The sequence below is a fragment of the Perca fluviatilis genome, chromosome 19, assembly GCF_010015445.1.
Source record: "Perca fluviatilis chromosome 19, GENO_Pfluv_1.0, whole genome shotgun sequence".
Taxonomy (NCBI): domain Eukaryota; kingdom Metazoa; phylum Chordata; class Actinopteri; order Perciformes; family Percidae; genus Perca; species Perca fluviatilis.
This window is the reverse complement of record NC_053130.1, coordinates 19371208-19393558: the sequence shown is the minus strand read 5'-3', so window position 1 is coordinate 19393558 and position 22351 is coordinate 19371208. Positions and strand designations below refer to the sequence as shown.

The following is a 22351-nucleotide window of genomic DNA, read 5'->3' as shown; positions in this document are numbered from 1 at the left end:
TCTATATTCACTAACTCTCCTGACTCTCCTACTGCAACAACCCACAAATACCCAGCTCCAAATACCAGACAAATACGCGCCCTGTGTCGCACTATTTTTAAAGCTTTGAATTCAACTTCGAAGCAGTCACGTGGGTGTGTGTGAAACGAAGCTTCATACGTCACTGGTCACGTGATTATCTCAAAACGAATCAAGCTCCGATACAAAGCTTCATTCCAAATTGATTCATTTCTTCGATACATGCGTCGAAGCAGGAGGTTCACGGGTAACATCACTACAATTTGGACATCATTGGATATTGGTTATTAACTTCAATTTAAAAACTAAATGGACGAACAATAAAGGTTGAGCAAAAAATTTAGCGGGGGGAGGGGGGGGAGCTTTACCGGCTTTGACTCCATTACACTTTTTCCTGCTTCCAACGTTACATGATTGCTGGATTTACCAAACTACATTTTCTTCACTTTTCTGGAGTAAAGTGGATAGCATACAAGAACATCACAACAGGATTGACTTTAAAATCCTACTCCTGACCTAAATGGTCAAGCACCATCATATCTAGAAGAGCTCCTAGTACCTTATTGTCCCACTAGAGCACTACGCTCGCAGAATACAGATCTACTTGTGGTTCCTAGAGTCTCTAAAAGTAGAATGGGAGCTAGAGCCTTCAGCTATCAGGCTCCACTCCTGTGGAACCAGCTCCCAGTCTGGGTTTGGGGGGCAGACACCGTCACCACTTTTAAGAATAAACTAAAAACTATCCTCTTTGATAAAGCTTATAGTTAGGGAGGAGGAGTTGCAGTGTCCGCCTAACCCGGCCCACCTGCTTCTCTTCATAGTCGTCAGATTAATAATATAACAAAAGAAGAGGGAGGCAGGCTAGTACAGCCCGATCTGGCAGGGGAGAGTTCCAAGCCCGAACAGGCTCCTCTCCTTAAACTGCCTGTCTCTCTTAGTTATGCTCTTAGTTATGCTGTTATAGTTTTAGACTGTCTGGGGGACTTCCTTTCTTCCTTCCTTCCTTCCTTGGACACTCTCCTCTCCTCTTTCCTTTGACTGCTCTCTCCTCTAACTTTTCATCTCTGTGCATCCTGTCCCACGGGATGCCTGCTACTAATCGGGCTCTGAGGAGTTTACTCCCCGAAGTCCTTGTGTTTTTTCTCACCCAGCATAATTCCTTGGAGCACGTTGGCACCAAGATCTTGGTTGCAGCTGTCGCTGTGGTCCTGCTGCACTCCCTGCCAAGCTCTGCGGTGCCCTGCAGTGTCATGCTGCGTCTTGCTGAACCCTGCTGCTTCCTGCTACGTCCATCCATGCTCTGCTGTGCCGCGCTACATCCTGTAACGCCCTGCAGCGCACTGATATGATATGAACTACTACGACTATCATTTGAAGTCACTATTCCATATCTTTAAAGTGAATATTATTGCCTCTGTTTATCACGTCCCCAACCGGCATCGTCAGACACCGCCTACCAAGAGCCTGGGTCTGTCCGAGGTTTCTTCCTAATAGGGAGTTTTTCCTCGCCACTGTCCTTCTGCTTGCTCTTGGGGGAATTATTAGAACTGTTGGGGCTCTGTAAATTATAGAGTGTGGTCTAGACCTACTCTATCTGTAAAGTGTCTTGAGATAACTCTTGTTATGATTTGATACTATAAAAAAAATTGAATTGAATTGAATTGAACTGTTGTGTACGTTTGCCTCTCTAACTTTCACCACTTAGAACTTATTACATTACTACCTTGGTTTAAAACAAGAAAATCATATTACCAGGCTACCTGATATTAATTAACGTTACGCCTATAACGTACATCTCCCTCACACAAACCGAAAACCTGGCCAATATATTTCTTACAGCCAATTGATTACTACAATCACAATGAACTACTCGACAGGGTAACATACTTCGACACAACACAGGATTCTTTCATGTTTTGTCTTTCCCCTAGGTTGACTGCAGCTATTTTTAACACAACCGGATAGCTGAAAGGAACATTGTGACTGTTGTGTGGAATAAGGTTGGTGAAAAAAAGGCCCTACGCTTTTCCGTGTCTATTTTTTCGATAAGAGGAAACTCAACAAAAAGCCATTTGTCAACACTAAATATCAAACAAAAACCAGACACTATATAGTATTAAGTTGCTGTGAGCTGTAGCCTACATTCACCACTTCTAACCAGAGGCAGAATATAAAGTAATCTCGGAGATACTGTAATTCCTTCACAGCGCTGTGCAATGCGAGAAAATCTCAGAGCTGAACTGGGCAGACAAAGCACATTTTATCAGACTCAGCCCGGGTTAATTAAGTATACTGCTACCTAAATACGCAAATCAAATCCCTTACTTCACCATTAACTGTCAAGCCACTAAGCCTGTATGGAAATGAACACCTCTGCTGAAATGTTAAATTTGTTAACGATCATACGACAGGACACAACCCCGTGTCTCTCTCTCTGCGCGCGCACACACACAGTCCGGTTCTGGTGGTTGATGAACGCAGATATGTGCTGTTTAGCTCTCATAACGGGCCGGGTGGGTAGCGCACTGTCATGAGTCCATGAGGCTAATGTCTGATTACTCCACATTTTCATTGTGATATTTTGTGATTACATTCTGAATCTGCAATGATCTCTGTCAGGTAAATCAGTAAGTTAGTAGTAGGGCATACAGGGGAGTTGCATATTAAGTGGTTTGGGGTACTTCTGTGTGATGTTTTACGCACACACACACACACACACACACACAGACAGTGGTGGTTTGGGGTCCTTCTGTAAGTAATTTTGGGGCACAATTTGGTTTTGGAGAATTCTACAAGCAGTAATACCACAGGCCAAGCAATCGGCCCGTTCCAAACAGGCACGTTTTAAACGGACACTGTACTAATATAATGAATATCACATGAAACTTGAAACACCAAGGATCCACTTCTTCCTGTTTTTGCCATTGCTCAATATGCCCAGCTAAAGTAGCATGACTATGATGAGATAACACAAATGACTCAGCACTGAGTTTAAAGTGTTCTGCCTTTGGGACTCTTCTTCACGAAGCATAATCATGATGAAGCATTGAAAGATGATCACAAATAAGCAGCAATGTATTTCTATTTTCAGTTGCCTTCCAGCTTTAAATCCTAAATCAGCTCACATAAAGCAAAGACATGAGCCTCTATGAGACTCATTATCAACAATAAAGTAATCCACCAAAGCTTTCCATTTAATGGAAACTGAAGAATATAACTTTACTAACTTTAACTTTACTTCAGAGATGTTCCGATACCGATACCAGTATCGGTATCGGCTCCGATACTGCCTAAAATGCTGGTATCGGTATCGGGAAGTACTGGAGTTTATGCACCGATCCGATGCACGTATTAAAGCCCTGAAGAAAATCTACGTTCAAGTAGTTTATTTATGTTCTTTTTCCGTTTATAACTGAATGTCAAACTGGATAATAAAAGAAAGTTCCATGGCATTCATTGTTTGTATTTGTTCATGTTTCACAAAGAGTTTAACCTGAGCCTGACAGACAACAGAGATAGAAATAATATCGCATCCATACAGGGAGAGTAGTATACATTTGTTAAAACATAATAAAATATATGACACACTGGTATCGGATCGGTACTCGGCATCGGCCGATACGCAGGTTCAGGTATCGGAATCGGTATCGGGAAGCAAAAAATGGTATCGGACCATCTCTACTTTACTTAACTTTAATTTTTACAAGACTTAGCATCCTTTTGATTCCTGCTATTATTTCTTCATATTTATTGGAATCTAAAGAGTCAATTCACTATTTTTACAGTCTAAAGCATTAAAATTACTTGACCTAGTTGAATTTCAGAAAGGTGTAGTCATGTTCAAAGCGAGAAACAATTTATTGCCTGGCAACATACAGAAAATATTTTCTGAAAGAGAGGGGGGCTATGACTTGAGGGGAAAGTCAAATTTTAAGATTCCCAGTTTTCGCACTTCAAGGAAAAGTTTCTGTCTATCTGTCAGCGGCACTAAATTGTGGAACACACTAAGTAATGAATTAAAGCAATGTCCAAAAATATTCCAATTTAAAAAGATGTTCAAGAAACTATATTCCAGAGGTACAGATAAATACAGTGCAATTAATTAATAATTTGGGCTTACATTGAACAATGTGTAGTATGTGTATAATTATTGTTTATAGGTAAATATATGAATTTCCATTAATTACAATTTTCTTATCTCTGTTGACTTATTATTATAACATTATTATTATATTGTATTATTAGTATAACACATTTAATAAGAAAGAAAGGGTATAAAGGGGTAGGAGTTCATAAGTTTTACTTCTTCCTACTCCTTTTTGAATGTGTAAATAGAGGTCTTTAAGTACAAGAAATTAAAAGTACAAGAGTTTTATTTTTTTAACTGTTCTTTTTTTTACATTACTATTTTCTTTGGATGTTGTATTGCATTTGCATGTTCAAAATAAAAGCTATAAATAAATAGAGTGAACAATATTGACATCAATTATCAATGCTTGCCAGGACAATTATCAAGATCCTCACACAAAGTGTCTTTGCTTTTAAAACAACACATATCTGAAAGGAATGACAGGAAATGGTTCTTTGTAAAAACAGTAGCCAGAAACCTGGAGCTGCAGCATTCTGCAGGCATCATGCTATGAAAATTGTGAAATCACATCAACGTTCAGGTTTTTGATTTCTTTTCTTTAGCACAATTACACATTGACTCCATATTTTGTCATTTGGCCACTGTCAGGGAGGAGGCACTGCCTCCCACACAAGAGTTTATAGAGAAGAGATTATAAAGTGACTTGCCGTATGTGATTGTTCTGGGTGGATGTAGGTTATAGTCTTTCAGTATTTGTCAGTTGTCTGGAACAACTCTAAGCTCTGTTTGAACTATGCTTCATTGATTTTTCAGCATTATCTGCTGGGCTCATCAGAGTAAACTTAATCACACTGCAGGCTCTGACACAAAACTGTATGTGTCTCTGACTAAACTTAAACCTGTGCCTGCAGGACTTTATTTCCATTATGTTAGTCTTACAGTTGCTCATTTCAGTTTCACATCAGCCTGTTTACCCTTATCAGTATGCAGACCATGCCTATGTGCATATCAGTCCCACATTATGTATCTGTAAAATCTATTAATAATGATAGTATTAATGCCTAATGAAACATAGAGCTATCCAGAAATTATACAGTCACAAGTCCAACAATCCAACATACATACTGTATGTACTGTGTCTAAAATGTGAAAATGTGTTTGTATGCACATTTTTTACCTAACTATCATGCTTATATTCATGTCATGTTGGTTATATTTATCAAACATTTTCTGAACAGCCATGATTCCGGCAGTTGTATCACTATGTGTGTGTTAAAGTCGGTGGAAAACAGGAACAACTGGATAACCTATAAGCAGGAGGTAAAGCTATGGAGCACAGCCCAATGTAGTCTGACTCACAACTCCAACTGACAGTGACTGTTTGAAGAAAATGATTATGCCACACCTACTGTATGGTTATTGTACGTGCTTCTTTTGTGTGACGCACCATTTTGTATATTTCCAAGGACTCTGTGGGGCTGCAACTGTAATATAAGAAAAATGTGCAAAATATCATAGAGATTTTAGAATGTCAATAAGTTTAAGGAGTATATATATAGAATATTTTTGTGGAATATGTTAATGGAAGGAATTGGTGCTAAGAAACATGGTTTGAGGATAGACAGCTCAGTATGTATTGGTTAACATCTAAAACTGTCTCACTATTGTTTGTCCTTATGAAATAATCTCCACTGCATACCGCCTGCCAAATTTTCCAAAACGTATAGTGGTCAGAAGACAGGGACTGTTCCACTCTGTGGTCAGAAGATAGGGACTGTTCCACTCTGTTATCAGGGGACAGCAATGCAATCACATTTATTCACCTCAGCAGAGAAGGATCCACTGGAGGTGAGCAGCATTTCAACGAGTCTGGAATGCCAGCAGCATCAAGTTCGGTAACAGGAGGTGGAGGATGTGCCTTAGGTGTATGCAAAAAGTTCACTCTTCCATGTTGTACTGAGCTCAAAGCTGCCATCAAAGCGAGAGCATCTGGAGCTGACAGAGTGGAGGTGGAGGAGAATGTCTTGTTGCTGCATTGCATCACATATTATTATTGTTGGTGAATATATTGCTAACGTTTTTCTTCTTCCTCTAAGATGGATATGAGAGAAGAGGGATAGCATTCATTATTAGGGTATGTTTTAATATGATGGGATAGGATAAGGCAACAGTGATGGGTTTGCAGAAGCCTGCTGCACAATTTTGTCACTCAATCAGACCCGTTCAGCTGACGTTGATACATATTTCATCACTTCCTGTCTGTGCATCAATGTGTAGTTGTTGTGTTAAATTGTGTTTCACCATCGAAGACGTTTCCTAAAACAGCGCTATTCATGGTTTGGAAGACAGCTAAGGAAGCTAAGTTACTATTACTGACAGCAGATTGATTTTGTTGAAAATAGATTCTGATATTTTTCTGTGCTTTTTGCAAGGAGGAAAGAGATTGAAGTTATATACTGTATCTGACAAAACATAATAGAATAGGATGGGACAGAAGGGATAGGAAAGGACGGGATGAATAATCCTGTATCCATCCCCAAGTAATACATAGATCAACAAATCAGATATACAAATCAGTTTAAGTATATAACTATGGATGAAGAACACACAATGTACTATGTACTGCACAAAAATGAATAGAGATGCAGGTGCTTTCCACCATCATAATTTAGGATATAATGGACTGCAGGTGACGTGCATTTCGCTGCAAATGACATTTTTATAATAAGAGATTTTTCTGGAGTTTGCACTGACTTTTTTTTATTCGATTGTGCAAGATGCATCCAGATAAATTCCAGTTTTCCCTTTTGTAAATTAATTTCAAACATAAAAATCCCTTAGAAATAAGTGACCCTATATTTTTTAATTATAATGGATGGATAATAACATTTTCTCTTATTAAGTTTCAGGCACAAAAGTTAATCTTTAGAAAAAGGAATCTAGAACAAAACATACTATTTCAATCTCAAAGTCGTATGATAAAAATGTAATAGAGACACAGGAGAGAAAAACTGGAGAGGAAGTACGGCAGGATATTGTTTTCAATATTGATATTGATATTGTTTTGGCTGGGCAAAACTAATTTTATTACATAGCCATTTGACTACCTAAAATAGATTGGATGAGTATATATGTTGAATTTTTATGAATCTTTATTTCCTGCTTAATGTCACATTAGCAACAGGTTAATTTGTTTCTTTCTCTCATTACTTATATGAATAAGGTGGATTTTTGCTTTAATGGATGCTGAACAACCACATAGCTGTACACAGCTAAACTAATTACAAGGAAATAAATTTAATTTAATCACATATTTTAAATAAATAAAATTAATAATAAAATGTGTCCCATAAGTATGTTTATTGTTTTGAGTGTGAAGGTAATCTTTTATTGCATTCTCTGTCAACAATCCATAAGTATTTGACAGGCACTCTCTGTATGTTTCAACCTGTTACACAGGAAGGTGCAGTGAAACTGTGATTTGTCTTATAGCTGTACTGGTGGCCATATTGTTTTTATAATTTGGCAAAAGCATCATTTGACAAACTGTTAAGGCTGAACTCTACGAGTAAATGAACACATCATATACATGATTCATCAGACCGAAAGAAACACATGAATCATTATCCATCATTTCATCAATGTTTTATCAGCATCATGAAGAGAAAGTACACTAAAAGATCTTCTGTATTTAAAAATAACCACTCAATTCCCACAAATATCACTGAGGCAAAACACAGAGAACCAATGTGGGACTGGCTGGGAAGCAACAATTAAAATTACTATTTTAAATACAGCTGAATACTCAGTCGTAACACTAAGTAACTAACTGTAAAGAATGAATATTTATGAATCAAAAAGATAAATTCCTCAATAGATACACAAATCTGTCACCTTGAGTAAAGTATGAAATATGGAATACTTGAATAATCCCTGAGTGGCCACTGAGTATGTGTACTGCATTTTTCATTGGGCTTATAGTGCACATTGAGTTTTCCCTTAAAGAACACTGTTCATAGAAGTTAACAAACCTTGGGTGGATGACATCTTTGGAAAATTATTGGTGTCCACTTTATCCTGTTGGGTCCATTGTGCAAAATTATTGCAACCCCCATTCATAAAACCTCTGTCTGACATTCGTATGATTTTCATCATGTAGGTTAGCTTGTATGCTGATGGCAATCGCAACGCTTTTACAATAATCCTCTGAGTATAGTAACAACAGCACTATGTCATGTGCACATAACAGTTGCAGCAATACATTCTACCAATGTCTGACATTTTGACACAACTACAACTTAAGATCTGCAACATTTGTTGTTTAAATATATTGCTTCAGTTTGACGTGGATGACAGACGTAAAGACAGCTTTTACGATTTTGTTATATAAAGGTTTGTATTCATATAAAACATATTCTCCTGTCAATGGTATTCAGTTCATCTGTACACAATAACATAAGCAGGGGTAAAAATGTAAACAGTTTTTGCAAAAAAAACATTTTCAAAAGTAACCAGAAATATACTATTGTATATATACTCACCTAAAGGATTATTAGGAACACCTGTAAGATTTCTCGTTAATGCAATTATCTAATCAACCAATCACATGGCAGCAGCTTCAATGCATTTAGGGGTGTGGTCCAGGTCTAGACAATCTCCTGAACTCCGAACTGAATGTCAGAATGGGAAAGAAAGGTGATATAAGCAACTTTCAGCGTGGCATGGTTGTTGGTGCCAGACAGGCTGGTTTGAGTATTTCCCAATCTGCTCAGTTACTGGGATTTTCACACACAACCATTTCTAGGGTTTACAAAGAATGGTCTGAAAAAGAAAAAACATCCAGTATGCTGCAGTCCTGTGGGCGAAAATGCCTTGTTGATGCTAGAGGTCAGAGGAGAATGGGCCGACTGATTCCAGCTGATAGAAGATCAACTTTGACTCAAATAACCACTCGTTACAACCGAGGTATGCAGCAAAGCATTTGTGAAGCCACAACACGAACAACCTTGAGGCGGATGGGCTACACCAGCAGAAGACCCCACTGGGTACCACTCATCTCCACTAAAAATAGGAAAATGAGGCTACAATTTTCACAAGAAAAATGTTGCCTGGTCTGATGAGTCTCAATTTCTGTTGAGACATTCAGATGGTAGAGTCAGAATTTGGCGTAAACAGAATGACAACATGGATCCGTCATGCCTTGTTACCACTGTGCAGGCTGCTGGTGGTGGTGTAATGGTGTGGGGGATGTTTTCTTGGCACACTTAGAACCAATTGGGCATTGTTTAAATGCCACAGCCTACCTGAGCATTGTTTCTGACCATGTCCATCCCTTAATGACCACCATGTACCCATCCTCTGATGGCTACTTCCAGCAGGATGATGCACCATGTCACAAAGCTTAAATCATTTCAAATTGGTTTCTTGAACGTGACAATGAGTTCACTGTACTAAAATGGCCCCCACAGTCACCAGATCTCAACCCAATAGAACATCTTTGGGATGTGGTGGAACAGGAACTTCGTGCCCTGGATGTGCATCCCACAAATCCCTGTCAACTTCAAGATGCTATCCTATCAATATGGGCCAACATTTCTAGAGAATGTTTCCAGCACCTTGTTGAATCAATGCAACAAAGAATTAAGGCAGTTCTGAAGGTGAAAGGGGGTTAAACACGGTATTAGTAGGGTGTTCCTAATAATACTTTAGGTGAGTGTATATATATATATATATATACTATTATACTAAAATATAAACATTATGAGTCAAATGTGCATTGGTAATAAGTGACCTATATGTAAACTACTTGTTCTTGTGGATCAGATTTCCCATTCTTTGAATGAATTTCTCCAGCTTATTGTCATGGTGGCTTCGTGCAGACCGGGTGAGGTTGTGTTCAATAGCTGCCTCACCTTTAGGAAGGCCTTTGGTTTTCTCCTGAGAGTGTGCGTTACCAAAGCCCTGTGCAGAGTCCATAGAGCGTTTCTTCTCAAATGAGCAGAAAGGCTCAAATCTGCTGTAAAGGCGATTCTCTGTGCCTCGATCTTTGCTCCAGCTCCCTGAGTCAAGGCCGGGCCTTGTGCTTTTTTCAAAAATGCTGGGTTTCTTCTGTGTGCTGGGTTTAGGGAGAGGGGCTTGGAGTGGAGTTTGGGGCTCCTCAGTTCTGAATCGAGGTTTTGAAGATTTTAGATGGTCATCCTCTATTTGCTTCCTCTGGTTCTCTGAGGAGGACCTAACAGCGCTGGTTGTGCTTTGGTGAAGTTTTCCTCCATATGATATCCTCTCCTCATCCTCAGCTGTTATGGTGTCTGTGCTGCAGTCTGACTTCAGACTCGGTGTTTCCATGGTTCCTATTGATTCCTGTTTTTTCTCTGGTATGTTCAGTAAGGATTTTATTTTCTTGGAACTCTGCTTTAGGAAATGCTGGGAGCCCATGCTGTTGGATTTAGCTGTTAAATCCTTTCTATCTACATCCAGGCCTGCTGCGGACACAGTCCTGGATGGGGACTCCTGCCAAGTGGGATTAGGTCTACCAGGGCTCCTTGTGCCTGTGCTACTCTTGACATCGTAATGAGAAACAGATCTCTGATCCTCTTTCAGATTTGACCTGTATCCTCCATTGAGTGCATTGATCCCTGTTGTGCTTCTAGTCCCTTGCATCCTTGGGAAAGCTCCATGCATGTGATCTGATGATTCATGCGTGTACTCAGTGTTTGATCTTGGATCTGCAACGCTATGCCTTTTGTGCCAACTGTCTGTTAGCATGTCTGGGTTTGTGATTATGTCTCCACCTTTAGCTCTGCCTAAGCTAGCATATACAGAATGGTGGATGTTTCTACCTGGGCCATAGCTTGAATTATTCCAATTGTCATCCAAAAACTGCGAAGTTTGTCTCTTTACCATGAAATCTTCATTACCTATTCTATTTTCAGCTCCTGCTGTTGGATTCCAATGCCTAGATGAATAGTGAAAAGGAGTGTTTGGTGCTGCTGAGGAGTTAACACCAGTTGAGGAGTTGTTAATGTGTCTGTTTGGGTCCATATGCTCTGGTATGGGGGACCTGAAAACAAGGGAAGACCTCATCCTTCCGTGCATGAATGAGTTAGCTTTGTCCTGTGGTTCAAACTGGTCTAAATAGTCACAAGAGTCTCCAAATGGGACGTCAGGGTTTTTGAGGTAAGACTCAATCCTCCATGTGCGCATGAACGACTTGGACGTATTCTCTAGTGTTGGCATGTTTTGCTGCATGGACAGAATCTGTTTATCCTTGCCATTGTAAGATTGACGCATGTTTTGACCTCTGTGTATCTGTGGCACTTGTGAGTAATTATCTGTGGGGTAGTTGTTTGTTCCGTTTCCTGTTTCTCGAGAGATATTCCAGTTGCTCGCTCTGGGCCTGATGTTCTGCGGCATATATCCATCTTCCCTTTCCCCAGCATAGCTGTGCCTTTTCAAGAAGTTTATCATCTCTGTAGACTGATATTGGGGCATCTTGTTCTGAACGCCGATCCCATTCTCAATCAAGGGCACAAACCTGTTAGGTTCCTCTTCAACGAGCTTCTCCTCAAGGTCTCTCACGCCTAGTTTCCTCTCACAGGTCTTCCGATAGACTGTGTCCAGCGTGTGCCTCAAATGGTCCCTGCGGTCAATCTTTTGGTCGGAATGATATTTTGGCAAAATCGTTTTTCCGTGTGGCTCGTTGTGTTGGAACAAACCCTCTGGAGGGCAGAGTTCAGCTGGCACAGTCGACCTGGCGTAGAGTGTTCGAAACTCCTCGTCGTAGGACTTCACCAGGTGGCCGGTGATGACCTGCACCATGCTCAGATTGATCTTCTCAAATGACCATGCATAGCTGCAAACAAACACGAAAAAAGATTATTTATTAATTTAATGTTGGGGAAAAAAGACTGATTTGTGAACACTCTAAATGCTGCTTTGTGCGTTTAACTTCTTCTCTAGATGGGGCAAAAAGCTATACAGACAAAAAGCACACACACAATTATATAAAGTTTCCACTTCCAATCTGAGAAAGATTCTTTTTAAACAGCTGTTTTGTTTTGGCACATTTTCTAGAAAGTTTTGGTCATCTTATTCAAAAGGCATCAACAAGAAATGATGACAGCAATTTTGTAGGGAGTGTCAGTAAATGCAGTACTTTGCTTCATGAAGCATTTAGTTTATGCCTCAGTAGTCTTAACCACTGCAGTTTTATTTACCTGTATGAGCCATAAATCGCTGTCTGGCAGTCGACTAAAAGAAACTTCTGCTCCATTGTCCCATGAAATTTAGCTCCTGATCGACAGAGATAATCCTGACCCTTCACAGTGCGCACCCTCATGTTCTGCAGTCAAAGCAGTGAAAGGAACATGTTAGAAAAGATTTATGTGGTTAAATCTTACAGCAGAAGGTAAGAAGTATGTCAATCATCAAAAAAAAGATCTGAGGTGAACAGATGTAACTGTGCAGATTAATCTGACAAATTGAAATGTATGGCATCAAGTCCCTCAGCTGTTGTTGCTGGCATGTGTTATTGTGCACTTGATGGGAACTCAAAGGGTGTGTTTGAATCTTTATAATGTCTTCCACAGAAAAATAATGATGACTCCGCCCAAACAAGCTGGAGAAACCAGCTTTCTAAATTAATCTTTTGTCCTAGGCTATTAAAAAAGATTCTAATCAACATTTGAACCTTTGTATGCATGTGAATTTACATTCCCTCAACAGTGTCCTCTCTGGTTAAAGGAATTGTTAAACATTTTGGGAAATGTTCTTATTTCATTTCTTTTTTCAATACCAATCAATACCACTCTTAAAACTAAATGAGAGTGGCAACAATCTTCTCATCTAACTCTCAGCAAGGAAGTGAATAAGTGCATTTCCTAGAGGTCAAACTATATTTCCTAGCCAACAACCACAGAAACAAAGAATGTGTAATTACTTTTCAAAATGTAGGCTTGCTCTAATAAAGTTAGTTAAAATTCAGAGAATCAAATGGATGTTTTAAATCATATAGTTACTCTGAGTTGTTGAATTTTGACGTCTTGATTTTCGGCCATTGTGAGGAAACTTTTCAAATGGAAATCATCCAAAAGCACATAGACCGGGACTCCTCTTATAGAGGCGTCGACAGCTTCTTTGAATATATCTACATCGGTGAACGTGTCCATCACAATGGCAATGACCTGTGTGGACAAAGTGAATCCGGATCAGTTCAACGTCCCAAAGACCAGAGTGCATGAAACCAGTTTACACGTTATACCTGTGAATGAAGAGCACACTCACAGTCCTCATTTATAAACATGAATAATAAATATAATATAAATAGTGATGCTAAAACTAAATAGTTTTATCATAAACAGAGGCAGACTAAGCATATGCAGTGAAAGTAATCAATATGATTTTACTGAGATCGATACAGAAGAAGGAATGCAGGGAAAACATTTTTCTATCTGTACAGAAACAGGAGTATTGGAGGACCAGGTTAAAGGTTTTTTTCTCTCATTTCACTTTGAACAAACTGCAATTACAGTTCGTCTAGGACGGCCATCATGATAATGTGCAATTTGAAAATATTGAATATTATGAAGCAGCAACAGGTTTCTGTCTCTCAGATGAACCATGAGACGTGGTAGTCATCATTTGTAACCATGCATGCAACATCCAAAATATGCATACATTTAAATAAATATTATTCAACCTTCAAAAAGAGAGAGACAATCAAGCTGTTGCGTCCCATGACATGTTTAATTTGGATTACTTTACACTGCACTGGTTGTAATTATGGGAAAAAGAGAGAAAAAGGCTTTCATTAGCTTTTTTTTTAGCTGATATGTTGTATTCTTCACCCATTCCTGTCAGTCTTCTGCTGTGTAAGTTACTTTAATTAAGACCCAGTGCCGCACTAACACGGTCTACTAACCACAATATTGAGCTAAAAAACTAGTTTAACTAACTAACTTTCATTAACTGCGTAATGAATATGGTGCTATAATGTAGTGCTAGTGCTGAATATGGTTGCCTTTCTTTTTATGATTGTGAGTTGCAAAACCAGATATTGACCTTGACAACCCCAGCAGAGCAACAAAAGTCTGTGGACGTGATGTCCTGAGGGGATAAGGCGCTTACATACTTTATCACAAACAACACACAGTGGGAAAAATGTACAGTATGTCTGAGACAATTTGCAGCTCTGTGACAAAGCTATATGAGTCTGAACACCACACATCAGTGCTTTTTTGGGGTTCTGTCTTAGCGCATTTTTGCAGGTACATAGATTTGATTACCTGTCTCGCATCGTGAATTTGCTTCCGGATCACCTCTTTGATTGTGGGGTTGTTTTGTCTAGGTGGATGAAAAAGCAGATCTATATTTGTCTGCAGTATTTCATGCATGACTTCCGGCCACCCCAACTCCAAATTTGGCGTGTCCACATCCGAGTGCATGGGCCAGTACGTCCCTGAGGATGATTGGTTGTCCGGTTGACCATTGATTTCCTCTGCATGGTTTTGAAGTGGGAGCTGTTCTACATTTTCAGTGATGAAAAGGATCTCTTTCTCTGAGAGGAAGCTTCCGATACGTTCTTCCTTGAGGAACTCCTGGTAACTGTCTCTGCCGCCACTCACCAGGCGATCAATTGCCAGGCGATATGATTCCCTATAGTGGGGTTGGATGTAATCCGGATGAATCTCTGATTTCAATTCTCCCCTCAGGGAGGACAGCAGGGAAAACTCTGGTGACTCCATCGCTCCAGAATGTTTCAGTACCTGAAAGATAGATAATAGAAATCAATGACAGGATGTCAAGATCAGAGAACAAACATTGCAGCAGTGGAACATGCTGAAAGACTCTTGTTAAGCATAATCAGGCAAAGTGTAAAGTAGTAGTACATGGAAAGGTTATACCACAGTGTAAATATTATAATAATAATTAAGGAAAGTACAACCTTGCTTATGTTTTTCATTGGTGTTACAATAAGGTGAAAACATTTCTGAGAAACAAAGCAGGAGCTGATTAATGAATAGCTAACTGGCACTGAATCACAGACTTTAAAGTAGATAGAGATGGGTAACTTGAGAACAGAATGCACAAATACTCTGTTAATGAACCATTGTCTCGTGTTCAGCTATCTGCACAAACTGAATAAACCAATTGATTTAAAGTAATACATACTTGTTAAGGTTGATTAATTCCTTAATTGTTTCTCAGTAGTTAAACAAGAGCGTATTGGATACAGTGTTTGTTTACATTGGGATTGTGTGTACCACAGTAGTAAAGCCTATATTTTCCAATATGTTGAATTCAAAAACACAGCAATACATACTCAATATTTCCATCCATTCTTTAACAGTATTACACAAGACATGACTTTCCTGTTATTTCTATGGTTTATGGTAAATGAGATTTGCTTCCAACAAGCCACATCATGAAAACTGACTCATCATTTACAGACACTGAACCTGTTTGTTCTATTAGTACGCCTCCAAGTTAAGTTACCATTTAATAATTAATAAAATCTCTCAATGAAAATTTAGCAAAAGCTTGCAAAAAACCTTTATTTTTTAAATTTACCTCATATGGGATAAAAACCTGTTTTAGGTTAATGTCATTTTATTTAAAACACCTTGAAATGATATGATAATGACACAAATCAAACCTCACTGGATGAAAGCACAAAAACAAGTGACATTTTAAAGATGCAAGCATTTCACTTTAGTATGTCATCTGTCATGTCTTATTTATCTGAATGTCAAGAGAACAGAGAAGCAAGATACATCTGTGATTTATAGCAGCTGTACGGCTTATGGCCTGACATGGGGAAGTTTGTGTTAACTTTTACTTTCAGATGCCGGTATTATGTACGAGTGAAGCCGTCTCTGTTTTTTTCATGTAGGCTCTTTTATAGACCCTGCTGTGATGCTTATGCAATCATATATCTGTTTTCAGTTTTGCGTGTCAAAGATCCTTTGAAGTAAGCATTAACTCTGCTGTATCTTGTTTAAATAGATATGCCAAACATAAAAAAAACATTGAGCAGCTGTTATAATTAAATCATTACATATACTGCACATCACAACTTTGTACAAACAGCATATTCACTAAACTAAGGTGCTTAATATTCTTACAGAGACGCTGCTTCTTGCTATACACTAGTCACAACTACATTATCTTATGCTCAGCAACAACAACTTACATTTGGATCGTGAACTTTGTTAAAATCCTCTTGACTTCTCCGTCAGTATCCCTCTCAGATTTATGTATGTTCAGCTTATGTTCAATATTTGGAGAAACTGCCTGCTGGACGAAACAAAGACAAGGAGGTGTCTCAACATGATAAGCAGTCTGCAGACACAGGGTGTGGATTCCAGTTTTGACATGCAAATGGTTTGGTTGGATACTGGCTCACATGCAGCCATAAACCTGTTTGAGACATTTAGCCACTCCCCTCCTCTCTTCAGGGACAAAGTTCACTCTGACGAAAATCAAGATAATGACAAAGAGGCTTTGATGAATACTTCAGGGTTAGTGGCACTGGACCTCAGCAAAATGATCTGTCTAGTACTGTGAAATTTACACAATAATGCATGATTTTGCTTCAACATTTACTTGCTTTGTATTTCTTGACCTGCATCAGGTGACAAAAAAAAAAAAAGTTGCAATTTCTTAATGGGAATATGCCCATAAACATAAATAAACTTACCATACCATAGATCATTATTCACTTTGATCATACTTCAAATGTTGCTGAAATATCAGGGGTGGACCTATCCAAACTGTGGTGGGGACACAGATGGTCTTGCGTCTGTCAGCAAAAAAGCACTTCTAATGTCCTTGTAAATGCAGGAAGGATCCAGACATTTAGCATGAAGCAATATGAGAGATTTTGTGAGCTTTCTTCATTTTCCTTATTTTGTGAAATCTTGCTTATAGGAGGACTGATTAAGACACAATTATAGATTAATATTTGACATTTGGCATTCATCGTCTTGTCTGGTCAGCTTTCACTAAGTCACTTGAGAAACTGGCTCATGATGTAACATCTGCATTCTTACAGGGAAGAGCTGCAATCACCAACACCATTTCACAAGAGCATACAACAACAAGTATTCCCTTGAAGGCTAAACAACTTGAATGAATCTTCAAGTCATGTTTGTTGTATTTATGAATATCTCTTTTGTATTTATTGTACAAAAATTATGAGTTTTTTTAGGAAAGCAAAAATTACTAATGTTGCAAAACACAAGAGAAATAATAATACCATTATAAATGAAGTGCTTTTCAAACCAAGTTAAAGCGCTTTACATACAATAAAAAAGACAATAAGTAAACAGTTGATAAAAACAATGGTCTGAAATAGTTTTTAAAAGTTCCTTAAAAAAGACGGAAATGTGTTATCTTCCCTGATCTCCACCCGCAGGTCATTCCACAACTGAGGGGCTCAAACAGAAAAGGCCCGGTCACCTTTAGTTTTCATGTTTGACTGAGGAATGGCCAGGAATGACCTGCCATAGGATCTCAGGTTGCAGTGAGGCTCGTAGTGGGGCAGGAGGTCAGCTATATATCTTGGAGCTAACCGCCTACAAGCGTTAAAAGTGATCATTAAAATTTTAAAAATCCACAGGCGAACTGGGAGCCAATGAAGTGATTTTTAAACCAGTAATGTGTTCTCTCCTGTTGGACGTGGCTATGAGTCTGGCTACAAAGTTTTGAATTAACACCTCTAGTTTATTGAGTTTTGTTGTTTGATGAAATTAAAGCATGAATTACTGTTTCTACTGTAAGTTCTTGGCAGATAAAAATGACTTGATTTTTAATTGTTTTCTTAATTGTAAAAAAACATGATTGGACAACAGAATTGATATGCTAGTCGAAGTGGAGGTGGTCTATTTAATGGACATGTAAGTCACAATGTGTCACATTTACACTCTGATCCATGAATGTTTACAGTACATATTGTGTGTTCATGGCGTCATGATTATATTCATATTGTAAACACTGCTGACACTCAGACTGCGCACATGCATTGATACCATTGTGTGGAGGCAATAATACCTTTTTATTTTGTGCAACAATTTACTTTTGTGAAAACTCCTGTCTTTCAGAGAACCCTTCTGAAAAAGCACAATTCAATGAACTGGTTTTCCAGTTTTTTTCATTCAGGAAATACACACAAAAAAGTTTACTTTAAAAAACTTTAAAAAGTTAACCTTCAACACTAAATGTTGTTCCCATGCTACAATTCATTAAAGCAGGACTCAAACAAGATTAGCTGAAAAAATTATATTTAACTGAAAAAATTATATTGAAATGTTTTTAGTTATTTTTTATTGAAAAAATGTTATTGATTTTAGTGGGATCCATTTGCAAGACCATAATGATCTCAAGTTAAAATTGTTCAGGTTGAAAAAATTAACATTTGCTATATTGAAAATACAAAATTGAGAACAGCACATGTGATAAATTATTCATGTGATTATTACTGGAGGTGGGTTTTATATTAGCCGAAAGGTTTTTCATTTAAAGTGCCCGTGTGTGAGAGTTTTTCTCAATTCACTCTTAAAATCAAATATTACCGCTTCAAAAATGTTCAGACACCAACAATGCCCATAAGGCACCAGTGTGACAGGAATAATGTTTTAACTTTCCAGAAGTGGAGAAAATTTAGCTTTTGGATGTCATCCAGCTTCAGAGTATCTCCACAATCAGCCCCAAAGCATTTCTCAGGTCAGTCCAGGTTTGAATGTAAAGTATCCTTAAGCTCTACATAACATTTGGCTTAATGGCACCAGTCCTCACACTGGCTGTAGCATGTACACACAGGCACACACTGATGTCACCACTAAATGCCTGGACATGCAAATACACTGCACAGGAGATTTTCCCAGCATGCTGCTCCAGGTTGAGACAGAACTAAAACATTTAGTTTGACCGTTAACAATACTCAAAGAAATTAACTGGTACATTTTCAAATACTCCCAAATAACACATACAACCGTTCAAACACGTAGTAAACGTAGTGAAATGGAACTAGTTAAGTTTAGGAAACAAAAAAAGCCTACTAAGGGTTAGTAAAACATCAGGCATTCTCTAAAAATTAGGCTTAAAACTACTAACATGAGGACGTAAAGTGACATCATGGACGTCATTGCATCATGGACTAATATCCGTAAAACTCTATTAATTTCAAAATTACAGTTGACTTTTGGTTTCACATAGGACACGAACCCAGGTCTCCTAAGTAAAGGTCCTGTGTTTGATTGAAATGTGGTGCTCTTATACCTTGTCACCTCGCTTTCTCATTTGCAGCCACAAAACATCACTGTGGGTTTTTATGAGCGGCTTGCACAATCGACCTATATGGTCGTTTTCTGGGTGAGAACATGCTGAAAGATATAGTTTGATGTTTTGGGAAATATGCTTATGTGCTTTTTTTGCCTAGATTAAGATCAAAACAACTCATTTCTGCACATGCTGAACATGAAGCTACAGCTAACAGCCACGTAGCTTAGCTTAGGATAAACACTGGAAACCAGGAGTAACAATATAATATAACAATAACAAAATATACCTCTAAAACTCATTAAATAACATGTTATATTGTTTAATTTGTACAAAAATGACAAGCTATTCCTTCAAGCCAACAACAATTATACAGTGTGTGATTATGTAAGATGAATATGAAGACACTCTATTATTTTCTTAATATTGAAACACCTCTGGTGGTTCCACTGTGGCTTCACCTGAAAAGACCCATGAAGAACAAGATATCTGTGCCATTGTTTAGTTGTGTCTTGCATCTGGGTGTGTGTGGAGATAAAGTAACCTATGCATTAAGTCACAGGGAGTTTTCTTTACCTGAAGCAGCCTCCATGTGAGTCATCTTTTGTGAGACCCAATCCCTGCTCCTTGCTGTCGTCATGATCAGTTCCCCAGGCGGTTCTTGGCTCATGCTGGCAAGTCTGAGCAAGTGTTGAGTGTCATTCAGTCGTTGCTTCACATTAGCACGACTATGACCATTGAGTGAACACAAAATACTAAGAAGACGGATCAGTCTCAAAGGCATTTAATAATCGTTTACCATGCCGCCATGGCTTTATGTTTAAGTTCTTTTCGTGTCTGACTGTAAAAACAAATATTTGTAATAGTTTTCTTTTGAGAAAAATCCAACAGAGACTGAGCAACACACTGAGTGGACACAAAATTATAATTATAATTTCACAGTTGTATTCGTACCTTCATTTTGCATCATTTAAATCAGTAATCCACATAATGATGATGATAAAATGTAAGCGGCATGATAGCATGTTCATATAAATGGTGACATCAAAGTTGTCAGTTGATTTGAATTACAGGTTTCACTCTATATGCTGGATCTGGATGTCTCCGCTGAGGCACATGATGTCATACGAACCTGTTCGTGAGAATGCGTTGTTTAAACACAGGAAGGCTAGTTGTACAACCACATGGTTGAGAACAATTGTTTGGTGGTTTATATTATGAAGTCAGTCAGCCTGTAGAACAAGGAAGTAATAAATTCGGGGAGGCCGCAGCAATCAAATTCTACTGCCATGCAAACATACAGCTACTTGCTACTTCCCAAAATAAATGTAAGAAATACAAGCAATTAGAGGTCAGGTGCAGGTATGCTGCCTTACAAAGGCAAAACACAGGCAATATAGTTGGTCAAATGTATTAGTTTATTATAACCTGTATCTGAATTTCTGACATCTGTTTTACTATATAAAAATATCATAGAAATATGTGATTTCTGAGAAAACGGCTTTTTAAAATTTGCAGTGACTGAAAATCGAAGGAAAAAATATGAAGCAACCAGGCTATGGTTGTAAGGTACCTGCTTGACTCACCTCGACTTTTTTGTTTTTCCAAAAATACCTGGTACTAGCTAACAGGTAGGTTTAGGTATTGATTTTTCCTATAGTTGTTATCAGTAAATATCTATTTTGATGAACTGACATTTTGGTTATTCAACATAATAAGTAGGCAGCAGCTAAATCACTTCATAGTCTATATCCTTGACGTTCCACTTCCAGGATTGCTCCGGTGCTGTAGGAAATTCCTTCCGCTTTCTTTGTGTTGGAATTTTAAATTTGGTGGATTAATGAGGACTATTGTTGACTGCTCCTCAGATCTCTGCTGGGTAAATTGAGACAGCTAGCTAGATTATCTGTCCAATCTGAGTTTTCTCTCGCACAACTATTTTGCAGCGGCTCTGTGCAGAGTTTAGACCCGCCCAATGATGATTCTGATTGGTTTAAAGAAATGCCATTAAACCAGAGCCCGTTTTCGTCCCATCCCCGAATGCTATGTGGAGTAGCCAGACCCTCCTTCAGCGTGGTTTAGAGGAGGATCTGGCAAAGCGAGACTAATCACTTAAATCACAAAAAAATGCCATTATATGACAATTCTGCGAAATAAAACTCTCTTTCATGCAGCATATTTTCACTTAAGAACATTTTGGATTTAAAAAGAATTACATCCAACTTTCAGTGCAATATCTGTTTATATTATTTTGCTCTGTGTTACTGTATCAGGTAGCCACGCCGCCATCAGCCTCTTCAGGAGTAGCATAAAGGTTGTGGCTACAGATAAAGATTGAGATTAGGAAAAACATCCTATTTTTGGTTTTGCCTCAGTCGGAATGGTGCTTTCAAACAGTGATACCAGCTCACAGTGTCACTGTGAGTCACACTGTTCTCCAGCTGGGAACACTTGTTAGATCCTCAAAGCACCCCACTGACACTCTAGATGTCAGAGAGCAATCTCATCTCATCTAAGGCTTAATCCAAATAATTCTCTAACTCTGGTGTGTATATACCTCTAAATACACTGCAAGCTCTTAAAGCAAGATCATGAGAAACTGTCCTTTGAAAGAGAGAGTGGCAGAGGTTGGGCAAATAATTTTATTAAATAAAACAATAGCCCAATTTGCCTTTTATTGATTATTATTATTGATACCATTTTGCAATCTTGATCAATTCACACCTGTCTGACACTTTTTCTCTTTATTTTATTTGGAGGTAATGAGGGAGATAAACAATAAAGGAACATTGTGCACATAATGCAGTAGAACTTAAAAATAATATAGGCAGCAATAGCAAAAAACTATACATTCAATCTTGAATATTGTTACTAGACTCTTAATAATCTTCCAAAGATTATTGATTCTTTGACTTACTGATAACTTCACTCGTGTGGAAACAAATTAAAGAGAACAGACTTCAGTAT

General features: G+C 38.3%; 1 protein-coding gene across 1 annotated transcript; it reads right to left on the bottom strand.

The window, feature by feature from the left end:
- Window positions 1-9789: 9789 nt before the first annotated feature.
- Window positions 9790-16472, bottom strand: fam83b (family with sequence similarity 83 member B). Its single transcript, XM_039784847.1, has 5 exons — window positions 16299-16472; window positions 14392-14871; window positions 13126-13290; window positions 12325-12449; window positions 9790-11960 (listed from the first exon to the last, which is right to left on the bottom strand). Exons 2-5 carry the CDS (start codon window positions 14848-14850, stop codon window positions 9911-9913), a joined length of 2799 nt encoding a protein of 932 aa, XP_039640781.1. The 5' UTR covers window positions 14851-14871; window positions 16299-16472; the 3' UTR covers window positions 9790-9910.
- Between the last annotated feature and the right edge of the window lie 5879 nt (window positions 16473-22351).